Below are 20,114 nucleotides of genomic sequence, written 5' to 3'. Positions count from 1 at the left end.
TCGTAACACAACACGACTCATCTCACAACGTAAAAGTGCAGATTCATATTTACGCAACCCCACCATATGATTTGTTGAAGAAACACACAGTTTGTTTGGCCAAAAACATAGTCCCCCTTATATCGGGGAACTTTTTATTGTATATTTTTTGGCACAAAAACTCAATCATAAAGGGGCCGGGGAGGGTGTAAAGGAGAGGGGACACAGAGGGAGAAAGTCACTCAGCGGTGTCTGCCACCTCGCGCCGCTCGAGTCTTGCCACCCCGAGGAGCCCCGGAGGGACGGTAGGTAACTGTCTGCTGGTCTCGACGTTCCCTACCGTCTCCTCCGGTCGTGGATGGGCCGGCGGTAGCAGAAGCGCCGTCTCTTCTCCTGGCCTTCTTGGAAGGGCCAGTAGCGGCGGTAGAGGCAGTGGTAGGGACGACGGAGGCAGCTCGACGTCGTGGAAGCCTTCTGACTCCACCGGCAAGGACGGGAGGTGGAAAATGGGGTTGAAGAATGGATCTCTCCTCTGCCATCTCTCTGCACGTTGAGGTCATCAACCGCAGGGCCTTCCCGAACAGACCAGCATCGGAGAGGGTGGCCGTCAGAAGAGGGGCTCTCTTCTTCTCTGGCACACGGGCCTGCTCCAGCCAAAGATGGCGCTGGCTCAGGGTGGCCAGGGCGCGCACTTTCCCCATGGCTATGGCCAGCACCTGGGTAAGGTGCAGGACAGCTCCTTCCGCCTGGGTGATCTGATCGCATTTTACCTCGGTCAGATCCATGCCGCCCGTCATAATCCCCGATACAAATCTAGCTAGGTGGGCGATGTTAGATGCCGCAGCCAGCGATTGTGTACCAGCGATAAATGACTGGTCACCCCAATATGCCAATCGCCTAGCCGATCTTCCATGGAGGACCGGCTTGCATAATGGCTCCCACACCACATCCGGACAGAGGAGAGCGGCCATCGGGCTATCAAGCCGAGGCACGCCCTCCCTCATACCTTTGACTAACCCCGATACCCGCGTAACTGGTACGTAGGAGGGGGTTAGTCCCATGATGTTGGAAACCGCCTGACCCTGACGAACATAGGTCCCCATTGAGGGGAAAAATGGGTAGACAACATCAGCCCCTCTCACCGGGTGACGCTGCCAGAGATGACCAATGAGATCGTCAGGGACAGGAGCAGGCAATGGCAGCGGCACGCCGTTCGCGGCGGCGGCTGCCGCCATGAGCTCGGGAAACAAAGCCTGCAGTTCCCCCTGCAGACCTTCCTCCACTGAACCCGCATCCCTCACATGCAGCAGGCTGCGACTGGTCAAGGAGCCACAATCTGATGTGGCCGATAGTAGGGCATCCTGCTGATGAGGCCAAGGTGGTTCCTCGACATCTTCGAACAAGGCGTCCCGCCGAGCCATTTCTCCCCCCTCCGGTGTTTCCTGGACAGGAGGGATACTCTCCTCCACAGGACCTTCAAACAAGAATCCGTCCGACTCTTCCATGAAGTCCTCAGTTTCCATCGGAAATCCAGAGCCGGACGCATCCTCGCTGGTCTCCAGCAAGTCCCCAAACCCAGGCCGTTCGCGCCTGCATGCCACCATCTTGCGACGTGAACGGGCAGACGCAAAAAGTTTGCGTCGCAAATCCTCCGGCTCCAAAACAACCGCCCGTTCACCAACGGACGATTCCCTGGAACCAGAGTCGAGATCAGGCTGTCGCCGGAGCGACGGCACCGACTCCTCGGCTCTTCGGAGAGGCAAACTATCCACCGGCTGTCTCCTGGGCTGGGTCGGCAACCACGAAAGTGGCAACAGCCCAGCACCAGAACGCACGACGGAGGCGGGAATGGAGAACCGCTGGTGAAGAGTAGGTCTAGCAGGTCTACTCTCCGAAGAATACATTATGACTTAGCTTTTTCTATCGAATATTTATGAGAGAAGAAAAAAACTAAGCACAATGTAAACTCGTCACAACTCTTTTCAACTTTAACAACACGTCAAGTGGGGTACTACCGAGGCAACTTCCTTGTGGTGAAAAGCGAGAAGGAGGAGAGCAGGTGACCACACACCTACTTATGAAGGTAAGCTAACGAGGGGTGTGGTCAGACGAATACTGGTATTAAAGGTACATTTGTGGAATTTATTCAGTGCGCATGCACGTACGCGAGGGAGTGCATGAGTGATGCCGAGCGGATCCACTAAATGATACAGAACTACCTACCTATATATCCAGTCTTTTATCTTATTATACCAGCAACTATAGCACTAGAGCTACTAATGTGATTATTTTAAATGTCCCCAGGGTGTGCTCAGGGTTTTGATAAAACTGCTTTCTCCTATGCACCTCGGATATGGAATGAGCTGCAAAAACAATTTCCTTAGAAGCGCTCCCTTTATTGAATACCTTAAAAGTATTTTTCAAACCGCCCTGAAGGAAACATGTTGCTGTTTATGCTTGACTTGAGGTGGACTGTGTTATGGGTATCTCTGGTATGACCTGTATGTCTCTCTTCCTTTACTCTTCTGTGTAGCCTTTATGTATTGTATAGTGTTATATTGTGTGAAATCGTTTTTTTCTTTTTATGTGAAACTGCTTATGCTGTTGTTGTCTTGACCAGATCTCACTGGAAGAAGATATTATCTTGTTGTATCTCAATGGGACCTTCCAGGATAAATAAAGGATGAATAAAAAAACTAAACAAAACAAAACAAAAAAACACGTCAGGTCTAGTTAGTCCCGGTTATCAAGATGTGACAGACTTCCACCCGGGCGACAGTGGCTCAGGAGGTAGAGCGGTCGTCTGGTAATCAGAAGGTTCCCGGTTTGATTCTGGCTCCTCCCGGCAGTGTGTTGAAGTGTCCTTGAGCAAGACGCTTAACCCCTTGCATGGTTGCCTCCACGGTCGGTGTGTGAATGTGTGAGTGAATGGGTGAATGTGAGGCAGACGTTGTGTAGTGCTTCGGATAAAAGAGCTATATAAATGCAGTTAATTTACCATTTCTACCTCAGGCTAGGCGATATGAAATAAAATGTATATCAACATCATCTGCATTTGTTTCATAACATCAATATACAGAATCACAATGCCTGTTTGGGAGGCTTTGGGATAGATGAGGTGAGAGATGCCCATGATGTCAGCACTGTTTGTTTGTAAACAGGGTTGAAACACACTGCTGTTCCTGCCACTGGCTCAGGGAATGAGACACCTAGTGGTGGTTATCTGTAACTGCATCCCCACTCGACTGGAATTCAACTGCTGATATGTGTGGTGTGTGGTAATCTAGGTTGTTCTGCCTAATTTAAAAGATGTATATATATATATATTTAAATGCAAATTTCCTGAAAGGTTGGTGAAGGATTTTGTAGTTTATCTGGTGTGAGACAGGTAAAGGACTTTAGGACTGGGGTGATGTGGTGCTAGGATTTGGTTAGAAGTCAAGTGGATATGTTCTGGACCATTTGGAGCCTATTGATGAACTTCTTTCTTTCTTTCTTTCTTTCTTTCTTTCTTTCTTTCTTTCTTTCTTTCTTTCTTTCTTTCTTTCTTTCTTTCTTTGTGTCCCTTTTTTTCAGTTTCAGATTCCTTTATTGTTATTTCAGTACTTTACAGCAAGAAGAGTGACATTATATTTATTGTGGTCCCTCGACCATAGCAGCTTCCAATAATAAAAATACAATACATTTAGCATAGAATAAAACAAGATGACTAAGGCTACGTTTAGACGGAGAGAGTCTGAACAGAAACCGCAAAAGTCGTCTTACGGTCTCACTTTTAATTTTGCATTTAGACTAGCGTTTTGGGATGGAATTCTGCGTGCAGACGACGCTGTAACGACGGAGCCCCACTGTCACACGATTGGCGCATATGTCACATGATGTGCTGTGAAGACCCGCCCTACTCTGCCTCTGATTCGCAGACTGTGGGTGGGGAATGTGATTGGACCAAAGCAGAGTCACTCACAGACAGTGGGTCCAGTACTAATAGTTGTGATAGCCGCGGGACAGATTCTTGTGTATTTAAAAGTACTGCCAATGTAGCCTTCAGGTGATCGCCATGGATAGAATCAGACTTGCTTTGTTTACGCTTCTAGGCTACTGGCGCATGCCTGTGATGTAAGCAGTACGCGCGACGAGAGCCTTGACAACCCTTTCGTCATCGTTTTATGCGGTTTGACAGTTTAGATGATAGCGCAAAGGTTTATCGTTTCTAGGAATTCCACCCTGGAAGGTGGTCTCACTTTTTTACGGTTTCACCCCGTAAAAACGCTGTTTCCGTATAAACGAAAGGCACATCCGAAAAAATATTTTTGCGGATTCACCTGCTAGCGTTTCCGTCTAAACAGGGCCTAAAATAAAGATGACTATATACAGTTCTAAAAACTGCAGTGCAATACAATAAATATAGCATAGAATAAAATAAGATGACTAAAAATAAAGATGACTAGAACAGTTCTAAAAAGTGTGCAGTGCAGATCAGGGTGTAGATATTATACTATATACAACTGTAATAACAAAAATGGCTATGTACAGTTCCAAAAAAAGTATGTTGTCTCTTCTCTTCTCATGTTCTCTCCATCTCTCGCTCTCTCTCACCAGACTTGTCGAAGAACCGTCTGACGGACGTGCCGTCGGAGGTGTGTCACCTGGTGGCCCTGGAGTCGCTCAGCCTCTACCACAACTGTATCAAGAGCATCCCTGACTCCGTCATCAGCCTCCAGTCTCTGACCTCCATAAACCTCAGGTGAACACGCACACACGCACGCGCACACACACACACACACACACACACACACACACACACACACACACACACACACACACACACGCACGCACACACACACACACACACACACACACACACACTCACACACACTCAGCATCCAGTCTCTGACCTCCATAAACCTCAGGTGAACACGCACGCATGCACACGCACGCACACACACACACACGCACGCGCACACACACACACACACACACACACACACACACACACACACACACACTCTTTTCGTCCTGCACCCTCTCAGGTTGCTGGCTCCCGGCTCTATTATGTACGCTACGCTGTGTTCATTTCAATCAACATCAGGCCATGTGAGCGGCGCGTGAGCGGCGCGGGGAGCGGAGCAGGCGGTTTTGACGTGAGCGAGGAGTGGGTTTTAAAATGGGTCGGCGCGACGTCCGGAGCGAGAGTTCTCCTCCGCTCCAATCCACTCCAGGCCGCTCACAGTGGTTTAACACTGATGTAATATACATGTAGTACAATGCCAAAGCAACAGATGGCGATGTACAAACATGAAGGTCATTTTCAACCAATGAGAAGGGTGAACCTGTGACAGGCCACGTGAGCGGATCGGCGCGGCCGAGAAATCCGCTCTTCGCTCTTTAAAGCTTGGTCCGCTCCGCTAATCGCTCATGTTGACCCCGCCCCCAAGTCGCTCTCCGCTCACCTTGAATCGAGCGCTCCCCGCGCCAGATCGCTCGGCAGATTTTTAAATTTTTTTGGAGCATGGTGTAAATTAGCTCAAACTACAACAGTCTACACCCCCTGGGCCCCTTAACAATTGTTTGTATTGAGCCGCATTGTAATTGTACCAATTCTGCAATGTTAAATAACGTTGTTTATCCATTCACTAGCTCTATTAAGCGATGATAGCTAGCCGAGCCACAATGCTATGGTCGCTGCCATTAACGTTAGCATGTAAGCTAACGACAACAACAATGGCGTCGATACTTTTTCTAACAGGAGTGAGTGACAAAGCCTGAACAGTATATCACAGGTTCACCCTTCTCATTGGTTGAAAATGGCCTTCATGTTTGTACATCGCCATCTGTTGCTTTGGCATTGTACTACATGTATATTAACATCAGTGTTAAACCACTGTGAGCGGCCTGGAGTGGATTGGAGCGGAGGAGAACTCTCGCTCCGGACGTCGCGCCGACACATTTTAAAACCCACTCCTCGCTCACGTCAAAACCGCCCGCGCCGCTCACGCTCCGATCCGCTCACATGCACTGACCTGTGATATCCTGTTCAGGCTTTGTCACTCACAGCCTGTTAGAAAAAGTTTTGACGCCATTGTTGTTGTCGTTAGCTTACATGCTAACGTTAATGGCAGCGACCATAGCAGTGTGACTAGGCTAGCTATCATCGCTTAATAGAGCTAGTGAATGGATAAACAACGTTATTTAACATTGCAGAATGGGTACAATTACAATGCGGCTCAATACAAACAATTGTTAAGGGGCCCAGGGGGTGTAGACTGTTGTAGTTTGAGCTAATTTACACCATGCTTAAAAAAAAATAAAAAATCTGCCGAGCGATGTGGCGCGGGGAGTGCTCGATTCAAGGTGAGCGAGCGGAGAGTGACTTGGGGGCGGGGTCAACATGAGCGATTAGCGGAGCGGACCAAGCTTTAAAGAGCGAAGAGCGGATTTCTCGCCCGCGCCGATCCGCTCACGTGGCCTGATCAACATAGACTGAAATTAACCTTAGATCTCCCGGGTACATCATTACGTCATTTTATTTGACTTACTCAGAAGCATTTTACATTATTATATTATTACCTAAACATAACATCCGGGCCACCTGTTTGTCAAACACTTTGTGCTCCAACTCCTACTCAAAATGTACTGTTTACTGGGGGCTGACATCTTGATTAGAATGTAAAATCTGTTATTTTCACTCCAAGTCGCATTCGATTCATGATCTAAAGTTAATTTCAGTCTATGTTTATTTGTTCGGCTGTGATATGAAGAGAGCAAAGCGTAGCGGTACAGACGCAGCTGTGATATGAAGCTAGGAAAGCGTAGCGGTACAGACGCAACTGTGATATGAAGCTAGCAAAGCGTAGCGGTACAGACGCAACTGTGATATGAAGCGAGCAAAGCGTAGCGGTACAGACACAGCTGTGATATGAAGCTAGCAAAGCGTAGCGGTACAGACGCAGCTGTGATATGAAGCTAGCAAAGCGTAGCGGTATAGACACGGCTGTGATATGAAGCGAGCAAAGCGTAGCGGTACAGACACAGCTGTGATATGAAGCTAGCAAAGCGTAGCGGTACAGACACAGCTGTGATATGAAGCGAGCAAAGCGTAGCGGTATAGACACAGCTGTGATATGAAGCTAGCAAAGCGTAGCGGTACAGACACAGCTGTGATATGAAGCGAGCAAAGCGTAGCGGTACAGACACAGCTGTGATATGAAGCTAGCAAAGCGTAGCGGTACAGACACAGCCGGGAACCAGCAGCATCCCAGGTAGAGAACCACTGCTATGGTAACTATAGGTGTTTTGTAGGGGTGGGAATCACCAGTTCACGATACGATACGATATTTGGCGATATCACAAAGTCTGCCACGATGCGATACGATTCAGGTGCCTGCGATTGATATGAGACGATATCATATGCCCATTTAACACAATCAGTAACATTTAGATCAACTCAAAAAAGGCAACGAAAATATCATTTGACATTTTTATTTTTGAGCTCTTCCAGACATGAAAAAACAATCTATTGTTTTTAATACAAATAGACCTCCTGTTCACTGTAAAGTGCCATATTTTGATATATTGAGCTTTACACTTTAAGTTCCATTTTTTGGAACTCACAATACACAACCTAAAACCCCTCCCTACCTCCCTCTCCCAAACCGTTCCTACAAAAAAAATTATGTTGCATAATCATGTATACATTTAGTATGCATTATATTTTTTATGTTTAAATATCAACATTATCTGTCCATCCTCAGTAAATACTAATTATCAAAATAATTAGCAGGGACTTATTTTGGGTCGCAAAATGTGCACTCTGGAGCCCTGCTGTAACGTCTATACACACGGGAGTTTCACGTGCTACTGCTGTTGTTGACTCTGCCAGATGGTTTGTTTTCACATCTCGCTTGATGACCTTGCGCGAATCCAGCTGCCGGAGCTGCGCTTGGGCATGAGACTCGCCACAGGATTTTCAAAATAAGAGTATCGATATGAACCGATCTTATTACGTTGGATCGATCCTATTCGATCATTGATAGTTAGATCGATGTATCGTCCCACCCCTAGTGTTTTGCTGTGAAAGGTTGTTAAATATGAATCCGTATACACATGACAGACATGTCCTCTCATTAGGCCTGCCACGATAACACATTTTGCTGGGCGATTAATTGCCCCCGAAAATATCGCGATAAGCGATATTATTGCGACCGGTTAGAGAATTTTTTTGAGAAATTTATTTCCCAAAACTTTTATTTTGAAGCCCACCGCTCCGTCTTTTCCGGTGTTTAAGACTTTTATTTTGAAGCCCACCGACCGGACCGGAAGTATTGTTGTGATTATCCTAGCCGACAACTTGACTCGTCCGGTTCTGTGTTTTTTAGTTTTAACGTTAGCTACTAACGTTAGATGCAGCTACTACAGGCAATCAACGACGAGGAGGAAGCGTCAAAGCAGTATTATAATAGAATAGCTGTGGTGCGTAGGCACTGCAGCACGACTCGAAAACGACCTGTTATAATAAATTAATTCATGTTTAACTTGTCCCCGTCTCCAGTCCTTTGACTAGCCCCACCCGTTCATTGTAAACAATGATGCATGTAATTGTATTAACGTTATTCTGTTATTCTAACGTTACACTACAAATAACGCTACTTGGTTAAAAGGAGCAACACTATTGAGAAATGTAGTTAAGCTATGTGGTGTTGCCCCACGGAGCTCCTGTGCTGTGCTGTAGTAAAGCCAGCGGCCCGCCTCCCAACACGGACAGTGACTGACAAGGGGCACTGGTTCCGCCTCATTAAAACAAACGCGCAAATAGCAATTAATCGCACCCGTCAAAATCATTGCATTCATTTTAATTATCGCGGCAATTAATCGATTTATTGCTTATCGCGGCAGGCCTACCTCTCATCAAGGCTACAGGGACACATTGGTCAGATGATGTCAAGTCCTGTCAATACTTGACAGGAGTGTACGCCTTAGGGCTGACCTTCGAAGCTTTTTTTGGCAATCGAAGCTTCGGGGCCGAGCTTCGATTTTAATTCGAAGCTTCGATTTTTTTTTTTTTTTTTTTTTTTTATCTTATGTTGTGGGACTTGTACAGCACTTTCATAAACATTGTTGTTTTTAAATGTGCTCTATAAATAAAGTGGGTTGGATTAATTAATTAAGTAGCCCCTTTCGTGACTGAGCCAACAAGGTTTCACTCGGCTGTGTGATTTAATTCAAGGTGGATCGCTGTTGTCGTTTGAACAACTTCAGATTTCATGGGAACTACCAATCCCCCAAATCAAGAATGTTTAAGATGAATGAAGTAAGATTTTGATTATTTGAAATATGGCCTGTGTAGACTAAACTATGCACAGAATTATGTCAGTCTACAAGGTCCGGATTCTACATGGTCCGGCAATGTAGACCTTGTAGACTCCACTACAGACCAATTATCAGTGAATGTTCATGCATTTTTAAGAAGGGCAACTTCCACAAAAAAACAAAGAACTCACCAAAACATCTCAGTAGCACCTTATCTAAATTTTATTTCCTATTTTGTTTATTCATCCCAGTATCTTTCTTTCTTATGTGTGGAATTCTACAAGGCATGTAGGTGTATATGTATTTGAGGGTGATATCCTTCAAACAGGCAATAGTGATGATATAATTTGGGCAGTGCTGAGCTGGGTTACTTTCCTCCAGTGTATTTGTCCCCCGGCCCCACCCAATGGCCCCATGCGCGCGCACACACACACACACACACACACACACACATTTACATTTAGTCATTTAGCTGACGCTTTTATCCAAAGCGACTTACAAGTTCTGTACGACAAGACAGCAAGAAGGGTACAACTCTATCAGCTGAGTAACAATGTTTATCAAAGTGTTGCGTGTTACAGTGTAGGTTAGTTTATTAGGAAAAGTGCATGACAGTAAGGTTAGTCACGGTTAGATTTTTTTTTTTTTTTTATTATTTCAGATAATGGTTGAAGAAGTGAGTCTTTAGTCGACGGCGAAAGATTGGACGGGATGCGGCTGTCCTAACTGGGATGGGTAGTTCTCTCACACACACACACACACACACACACACACACACACACACACACACACACACACACACACAAATCGAAGTAAAAAAAATGTATCTTTTATTTTTATTTTAATTTTTTTAAACTTCGATTTTTTTTTAATGTTCGAAGCTTGTGCCATCGAACGAAGCTTCGAAGTATTTAAGACAGCCCTAGTACGCCTACTACAGTATATCTACTGTAGTTGAACTTAGCTGAACTCCCCGTCCATTGAATGACAATTGTAACTGAGGGGTACAATTCCCTGACTGTATTGATAAGTATGGTATCATTAAACCACTACCGCTTTATGTACTTTAATTACTGGCCATACAGTACATGATATCTAAATATAATGAACACTTCCCACAATGAACCGGTTCTACACAAAGTTGTCTTTAAGTATTTATTGCAGCAAAAGGTACATAATACTTCTCTATTATACTTTGAATGCACTTGTAAGGCAAAGGAATGTGCGTAGGCAAATCAACAATGAATGTCCATTCTCTGGTTACGCAGGAGGTAATTATACAACCTGAATCTTAGGGAATTATATCTATGGTACACTAGTAATATATAGCGGGAGATACTGGAAGGGTCCCCCTGGTTGTAAGCCAGCAGGGTAGAGGATCTGTCGGTAGTAGAGAGTCTGGTCAACGATGACTAAGGAGACTCCAAGTACAGGAGACGGTGCAATAGCCTCTTGATCCACAGACGAATACAGCTGTTCTCCGTAGACTGTAGCTCCACAGTGAAGAAAGCTAGCCGGCATCAGGCTCTCTGAGGCGCCGACTCGACTTGGCTCCTCGCGGGGTAAATCCAACACGTGCAAGCGTCGGCGATTCTCCGCTCCATAAATCACAGGACCAAAGCAAATATAATCCAGCCGCAAAGGGCTATGTAGTCGTCGGGTAGATTAATCCAGTGTACATGTCCACACGGTTCTCGTCTAGGTCTCCTCGGGTGAAAGCGCCATGAAAGCAGCCCAGCCTGGATAAGAACTCTAGCTAATACGAGGAAGCGTTGGTGATGCTGGTCACTGTAGAACTTTAGCCGCACGATACACTATACACCAATAGACTATTACTGACTTAATAGAAATATGTCGCACTCGACGGTATAGCGCCAAACTCTGACAATTCAGTTATTAATTCGCACGCGGTCTCAATGCTCTATTCTGGGGCCAAACAGGCCATACTTCACCGCACGTTGTATCGTGGGTGAGGCTTCAACTTATTGGGTAACTCTTGACTTCTGACTAAGTAAGACTAAGTGCTTCTGTATTCACCTGCGCCATATTTATATGCACGGTGAACAAACTAGTGCCAACCTCATTTCTGTCTCGTAGCCCTGGGCAAGGCCGGGCATGTTCAGACATGTCTTGACGGTGACTTTGAACCTGACTCCGGAGGCACGGCTCTGGCGCCTGTGGACCGCTGTCCAATAGGAGAATGAAATATTATGGTCTGGGCTAAAGGGATATTCCGTGTATATGTACAAGGAATATACAAGGGATATCAAACGATATACAAATACTATGCAATATATATCAATCAATAAATATATATATTCGGTTTAATCTGATCCTTTGTAACAACAATGTTTCTATATTAAAGAACAGTTGTCCAGTGTGGGTGAATGGGTTCACAAGGCTGACAGTTACACTGTAATGATAAAGAGTTTGTACAAATGTTACAATGTGTACCATGTGTCATTTTGTAAATTGTGGTGTTTACATGCATGCACTTTATAATTTGCAAACACAAAAAACTCGAACTTGTAATTTGAAGGTAAATACAAAATAAAACGCTTGCGCTAATTATTGTATGCATGTAAACACCACGACATAGAATGGACCTGATGCCACATCTTTGCAACTCCTGATACAACTGATGCAACTGAGTGTGGCTTTCCAATGGATGCTTAGTACGACACTATCTGTTAGCAACACCTACCTAGTACCACAGTATCTGTTAGCAACACCTACCTAGCACCATGCTATCTGTTAGCAACACCTACCTAGCACCATGCTATCAGTTAGCAACACCTACCTAGTACCACATTATCTGTTGGCAACACCTACCATGCTATCTGTTAGCAACACCTACCTAGTACCATGCTATCTGTTATCAACACCTACCTAGTACCATGCTATCTGTTAGCAACACCTACCTAGTACCATGCTATCTGTTAGCAACACCTACCTAGTACCCAGTGATGTACCTGAACGCGTTCAATGAACGATCGTTCATGAACGCGTTCGTATTTTGGGCGAACTTGAACTGAACGTACTGTATATCCGCTAAATGAACGTAATTGAGAACGCGTTCATTCTCAACCCTGTGTAACAGAGTTCAAAAGTGCGTTCATTCTCAGCACTCTATTATAACGGCGTTCAAATATGTGCCATATTTCATAATGCATTTCAGCCGAAAACTCAGTTAAAACACTGTAAACAGGCTTAAAAATTATGCGTAAAACCACCCGATCTGGCAACCAGCCTGTCACCCCCTGCTACGTCATCAGACTCCTCCTCACAACAAGCAGTGGAACAGGAATCTGCGCGCAGAAGCCGAGAGCTGCAGCAGCAGCAGCAGCACTCTCTCAGTCGGAGTCAGACTCTACCTCTAGACGTCACGTCGGCGTATGCATTTAAAAGAGTTTACAATTCAAACGATTTGATAAACTTCTACTTTCAGCCCGGAAATGCATCTGATAAACTGAATTAAGGATAAGCCTCCATTTTTACAAATGTGGTATAGAGAGATCTTCGGTGTGCTCCTACCCCATGAAAGACACTGTGCAATGCATAGAGTCAACGACGCTTCCTTTCAGGAGGTGTGGGCCCCACTATTAGACTATTATCCTGCTGAAATTTCTCGGATCCTTCTAAAGGCCCAGTGCCCCATTGTATGGACAGACCTAGGATAGGAAAAAATAAATATATGTATGTCTATATGTGAATGCGCTCGAGGCAAGTGCAATACTGTACAGTGCCTGTCTTGGTCTGCTTTCCTTTGTGCTTGTTTTTCTTTTTGTTTTGTTTTTGCTTGCTTATGGTGTGGATGATGGCATAGAGATGAACTGGAGGACCCCCTCCCCCCCCCCCTTGTCCCAATGTGTGTTTTTGTAATGTAAGTAACTGTACGTGAAAAATCTATAATAAAAAAAAATTAAAAAAGAACAAAAAATAACTAAATTAGTTCATTTTTGAAACCATGAACTTTAGTTCAACATTTTGAATTATGAACTATGAACTGAACTAGTTCATTTTAAAAATGTTGAACTGTGAACTCAACTAGTTCATGTAGAAAGTGAACTTTCCCAACACTGCTAGTACCATGCTATCTGTTAGCAACACCTACCTAGTACCATGCTATCTGTTAGCAACACCTACCTAGTACCATGCTATCTGTTAGCAACACCTACCTAGTACCATGCTATCTGTTAGCAACACCTACCTAGCACCATGCTATCAGTTAGCAACACCTACCTAGTGTACCACATTATCTGTTGGCAACACCTAGTACCATGCTATCTGTTAGCAACACCTACCTAGTACCATGCTATCTGTTAGCAACACCTACCTAGTACCATGCTATCTGTTAGCAACACCTACCTAGTACCATGCTATCTGTTAGCAACACCTACCTAGTACCATGCTATCTGTTTGCAACACCCGTACAGGATTTACACTGACATGCTACAGCCTGATCACAACCTTCAGGACAATATCAACACTGAGCATCGGGTCCCCCCAGGGATGTGTTCTAAGCCCCCTGCTGTACTCACTCTACACACACGATTGTGTGGCCAAGTTCAGCTCCAACTCCATAGTGAAGTTCGCAGACGACACGGTGGTGGTGGGGCTGATCTCAAACAACGACGAGAAGGCCTACCGGGAGGAGGTTGAGGTACTGGAACACTGGTGCCAGGACAACAGCCTGCTCCTGAACATTGGTAAAACCAAGGAGCTGATCGTGGATTATAGGAGAGGACAGCAGGAGACACACACACCACTGATGATTAACGGGGCTACCGTGGACAGGGTGAGCAGCTTTAAGTACCTGGGGGTCCACATCTCAGAGGATCTGACATGGTCAACACACATAGACACAGTAGTGAAGAAAGCGAAGCAGCGCCTCTACCACCTGAGACAGTTAAGGAAGTTCAGAGTATCGGGGAAGATACTCCAGTCCTTCTACTCAGGAGCTGTAGAGAGCATCTTGACCCGAAACATCACTGCCTGGTATGGAAACAGCACGGCACAGGACAAGAAGGCCCTACAGAGAGTGGTGCGCTCAGCCGAGCGTACCACGGGTATTGCGCTACCTACCCTGCAGGTTCTATACAACAAGAGGTGCAAATCCAGAGCCTGCAGAATAATGAAAGACCCCCACCACCCCAATAACAGCCTGTTCCAGCTGCTGAGGTCAGGCAGACGCCTGCGAACCCCAGCTACTAGGACGGAGAGGCTTAGGCTCAGCTTCTTCCCCCAGGCCATCAGAGCCTTGAACAATGAACATTGAGTGCCACAGAAACTGAACTATCCACACACAAGCACACACGAGCACACACACGACACGCACGCTGTGCACGCTCACACACTAGCAGCCACTTTAACACTCATGCCACACACACGCACACTTATGGCCAAGAGGAAAGGCCACTTTAAATTAGTATAACAACAGGAACAGTGTATTGCACTACTAAAGCTACCTAGCATGTCCTATATGCTCTGTAAATACTATGTACAGATACCGAGATGTCACACCATGTTACCTGTTACCTGTTTATTGCACAATGTATTTTTTTTATTTGATTCTATTATATGTTGTACCACTGTATTTTTATTGGATTCTATTATATGTTGTACCACTGTATTGCACATCGTCGCGGGCAAGACCACCCGCATTTCATTGTATACTTGTATGCCGTGACAATTAAAACTCTTGACTTGACTTGACTTGACTTGACTTGACACCTGTATATTATTCCTTATTATTACATGGCGACTAAGATGGAGGACAATCCCACATGTCAGTAACACAGTGTCATCACAGTGAACAGCTGGTGATGTTAGTTGGCTTATAGAGCCATTACTTCTCCACAGTTCTGCCAATGCTGTGCTGTTAGTATGCCATTGTTGTGAAGTGTGACTCAGGGCCATGTGTGTGTGTGTGTGTGTGTGTGTGTGTGTGTGTGTGTGTGTGTGTGTGTGTGTGTGTGTGTGTGTGTGTGTGTGTGTGTGTGTGTGTGTGTGTGTGTGTGTGTGTGTGTGTGTGTGTGTGTGTGTGTGTGTGTGGTGCCCACCATGCCAACTACAGGGCATATGTTCAGCCTCACTGAGCTTTATCATGCACAAATGACCTTCAATGGAGTGAAGTGAGTCACACACGCACAAGTGAATCCTAGCATATCCTGTGTGTGTGTGCACTTGTCGTGTGTTTTGTGTGTCTCTCTTTCTCTCCATCATTCTCTGTCACTTTATCTATGTCTATCTCTCTCTCTCTCTCTATCCCTCTCTCTCTCTAAATATTTGAACATCAACACAATTTTCATAATTTTGCCTCTGTACACCACCACAATGGATTTGAAATTAAAACAATCAAGATGTGCTTTAAGAGCAGACTCTCCTCATTATTGAATTTACAAGGCGCAGATGATCAAAGGTCTTGGAGTTAATTTAAATTATACAATGGCATGCACATTTCTCGATTCTGATTGGCTGAAACAGTCAAGTTAGACGTGGTTATTTCTCATAACCCACGCTTGTGATCCCAGAACCCGCCCACAACCGAATTACAATCACTCCGCCAGTTCGACTTTTTAGGAAAAACCAAGATGGCGGACAATAATCTTTACGAATGGATGTGTTGAAAGCGTCATAACGACTAATTCAAAAATGATTCTGTCACGTGGAATGTGTTAGTTTCTTAGACAATGTTGGATTATGTAATTGGTGGGTCAGGAGTCATTGTGGAACAAAATAAAAATCGTGCAAAGTCTGTTGTTAGATGCCATTCGTCAAAAGGACACTCATTTCACTGTTAATAAAATGTCCAATCAATCAATCAATTAAACCAATAACAACCGCTCACTTCACTGTTAGACGGCATGCTTTGAAGCAACCTATTCAAAATATAAATCGCGGGACAAACTGCACTATAACCGGGAATGTTACCATCAATGTAAATAAACCATAATCACCCTACAAAAACAGTACTGTATTTGTAAATCTGGTATGTCATAAATGTCTAGATGTAGCAGTACTGTATCTGTATGAATTGAAAATGGGGGACCCTGATGTAAACAAGACGAAAGTCTTTCTCTGGTCTGCATCCCCTTAACAATTGTATTGAGCTGTACTGTATTGTACCCATTCTGCAATCTGGTAATAACATTTTCAATCAATCAATCATTCCAATAACAACCGCTAACTTCATAATTCAACTGTATCGCAACCGAATCATGGATTTCGTCGAGGCAGGTAGCATTATGTCATTTAAAAAAAGAAAGAACGCACTGGTGAGCTCAGCAACACCAAAATACCATGAAGACCACAGAGAACAACTGTGATGGATGACAGAATAATTATTTCCCTCGTGAAGAAAGAACCCCTTCACAACAGTTGGCCAGATCAAGAACACTCTCCAGGAGGTACTGTAGGTGTATCTGTGTCAAAGTCAACCATCAAGAGAAGACTTCACCAGAGTGTTCACCACAAGATGTAAACCTTTGGTCAGCCTCAAAAACAGGAAGCCCAGATTAGAGTATGCCAAAACACATCTAAAAAAGCCTGTACAGTTCTTAAAGTGTTTCGGGCAATAATATCTGCTCATATTCAGTCAAATGCTTCAGAACTCATTGGACAGCTCTTCACAGTGCAGATGGACAATGGACAATGCCCCGAAGCATACTGCGAAAGCAACCAAATCGTTTTTTTAACCTCTTAACACATTCAGAGCCGGCCGGATATGACCAAATTAGGGCTTGTAGGCCAGCGCTTTAATCAATGGGAGGACGGGGATATTTGCGAACGCTTAAACTATATGTTAAATTATGGCTATTGGTCTAATACACCCGTCGCTTCCAGTCAACATGTACGACACGGATTGTTTTTTCATCGGTACATTTCCGTTTTATACCGTTTTGAATACGAGTATAGTTTTGGAGATTTCTAGTAATTCCAGAGAAAGACACGATAATAGCCCTTTAGTGGAATACACAAAACACGTTGTAATTTTTCGGCTGATTTATGAAGTGGGCTGAAAAATCGCTTATCCGTGTCTTGCTCCGTGCCAACGGCACGCACACACACACACACACACTCCGATGGCGGTGAAAGGAACATCTGATTAACCCAAGACTGGTAACATAGAGTCCTTACCTCACATCAGATGTTCTGCAAAAAGATTAATCCAATTCCTGATCGCCTTTCCAAATATCGATCGCATCCATTGATCCAATGTTATAGTCCAAAACACATAATCCACGCTGCTCCCAGCCTCCCCAGTCAATGTGGTAACATGATACTGCATGCTCACTTTTCTGTTTAGTGGTTGCCAGATGTCTGTCTTTAAGTTCCAGCTGAGAGGTAGGAGCTGGAAAATATAACGGTTCCATAGCCTGAAGTCTTATGTAGTACAGGTCCAAAATCTATACAAATCCCACGGAAAATGAGTGTTTCACAAAGATTTTTGTAATGTGTATACCGGTAAAAATTCAGCGTGATTATCCAAAATGGCCGTCCACTTCCATTCATTCAGACGCGCGAGTCAAAACAAAGAGCTTGTTCTCTTTTTCGGCCCCTTTCTCCTTGCAATCAGCTCTCGTCTGGGATCGCTTTCGGAGCAGACGCTCCTTGGCTACAATGGTGGTCAATCATTTTCAGTCAGTTCAGGACCGTTTACAACTGGACGTGGTCACTCGTCGGATATTTCGTCTTGTAACTCGAGACCCGAAGCACGCAATAGGCTGAGTGTGGTGACGATCGAAAGGCGGCAAATTAAACTTTCAAACAATGTATTGGTTGATCGGCGAAAAATGCAGCCGGCAGACGAGCGCAAAGTGCCGCGGGCCTTCCGATGCTTAAGAGATTAAGGCAAAAAAGTGGAATGTTATGCAATGGCCAAGTTAATCTGACCTGAATTCAATTGAGCATGCATTGATCCTACTCTGCTCTGTACATTCAATGATAAACACAAAGAGAGAGAGACACACACACACACACACACACACACACACACACACACACACACAAGCAGACACATGTACGCTTGCCTCGCTCCTCACATCAGTGAGACTGAGCTAAACTTTAATCGCCAAGGACACCGTAACTCGTCATTCCCCGCCATGCTTAATCTGCCAATGACGCCGTAACACGTCATTGAGATCAATATTTCAAAAATCTGTGATCGCAATCATATTTCTCCCGCGGAGACTTGAGATCTACTGTTGATCTCCTCTCAACTCTCTAACGGTTCAAGAGCGCCATCTGGTGGCCGATCGGCGGATCGCCCAAACCGGAAACCGGAAAACGGAAACTGGTGCTCATCCAAATTCGGTCCGACCACTCGCTATAGGTCCCGGGACTCGAGCTCGACACAATGGATAGCGATCCGTTACCAATAACTCGATAAACAACATGATTTGGACATATATACTATTATACCCCCTCTCCATCCATCCATTAACTCACTGGACTATCACTGTAATATTTATTTATTTGCACTAGCACTATTGCACTTGGGACATTGATGGTATATTATTATTATTGAGGCCATTGGGACATGGATACTATATTGTTATATTATTATTGACATTATTATTTTGCACATGCTATATTTTATGTTTGTATGCCAGTGGTGATGTTCCAAACAAAATTTCGTTGTACCAACAATGACAATAAAGATTCTATTCTATTCTATTCACTGGACTGGTCAACAACTACAAGGAGAGCTACCTTCTTGCTGCAGATCATACTGTTTCTCATTCTGTAATTATTTTCCACAAACAACATAAATTCTCCCCGGCTAGAATATATGACCTGCTCAGACTAGCAACTATAAACATGCAGCTGAAACACATGCTTCTAAATGAGGCCCTAAATAAGAACCTTTTAGAGCTGCATTTCAGCTAGAGAGAGAGAGAGAGAGAGAGAGAGAGAGAGAGAGCTCTATTTGCCATATTTATCCATAGACTGTCTGATTTCAAGGATGTGAACACAAATATATATTAAATATATAATATAATATATATAATATGTGTGTGTGTCTGTAATACACACCATGACAGCACTAGATGAAGATTATGCTCCAATTTCTAAAACATTTTAGACAGGAAATCTTTATCTGACGCAACACAGAACGAAGCCTTTAATCATATTTGAATGCAAGGCTTTTTTTTTTACTCACACACGCGCATGCACACACGTGCGCACGCACACACACGCACACACACCAAAGCAAGATGTTAATACCCTCTATGTTGTGTTTTTTCTTTTTTTACCTGGAACACAATAAAAGCAAAGGTTTATTTTTAGGTTTGCAATGTGCCTAGCAGCCAGGCCACTGAGCTGACCCAAAGGGTACTCAAAGCAGACCCAAAGCAGAGTCCAAGTGCGAAGCTCCTAATTTCTGACGCGCGGACGTCCGCGCCGCTGACTTGGTGTCACACAAAACGCTTGTCACATAAAAACTGCCCGTTTTATTATCGAAATATTGGAAACGGAGATAACATACTCTTTATTTTGACATCGGATGACGACGGCATGACAGAAGTTGAACAGCGTGGGGAAAATTATGTAAACTGGCGCGAGACATGTAGGAAATTGGTCCGTGGAGATCCACTCGACTATGAAAGCTCAAAGAGTCCAGTGGACCTCCGCAGAGTCTAGTCCGTGTACAGTCCGCTCGGCTATGGGAGCACCTTAAGGCTGAGCCAGAATGTCCGAACGTTTGTTTGTTACGTTAACATTCGAATTCTAAATCAAAATTCAAATGTTTTATTTTTTATAAAAAAAAATATATTTTTTTTATAATCTTTTTAAAAATGGGGTTTTTCTTCACAGTTGCAGAT

The 20,114-nt window shown here is 44.4% G+C and overlaps 1 protein-coding gene across 2 annotated transcripts in view; it reads left to right on the top strand.

The window, feature by feature from the left end:
- lrch1 (leucine-rich repeats and calponin homology (CH) domain containing 1) overlaps positions 1-20,114 on the top strand; it is a 348,164-nt gene that overhangs the window by 153,352 nt on the left and 174,698 nt on the right. For both annotated transcript variants that reach the window (XM_084314586.1, XM_084314585.1), the window contains exon 2: positions 4,579-4,723. In XM_084314586.1, coding sequence (XP_084170712.1) covers positions 4,579-4,723 — 145 coding nt within the window. The remainder of the gene's footprint in view (positions 1-4,578; positions 4,724-20,114) is intronic.

The sequence above is a fragment of the Notolepis coatsorum genome (assembly GCF_963971535.1).
Source record: "Notolepis coatsorum genome assembly, chromosome: 5".
NCBI lineage: Eukaryota > Metazoa > Chordata > Actinopteri > Aulopiformes > Paralepididae > Notolepis > Notolepis coatsorum.
The sequence above is the reverse complement of the archived record's forward strand: the minus strand, read 5'-3'. Positions and strand labels throughout refer to the sequence as shown.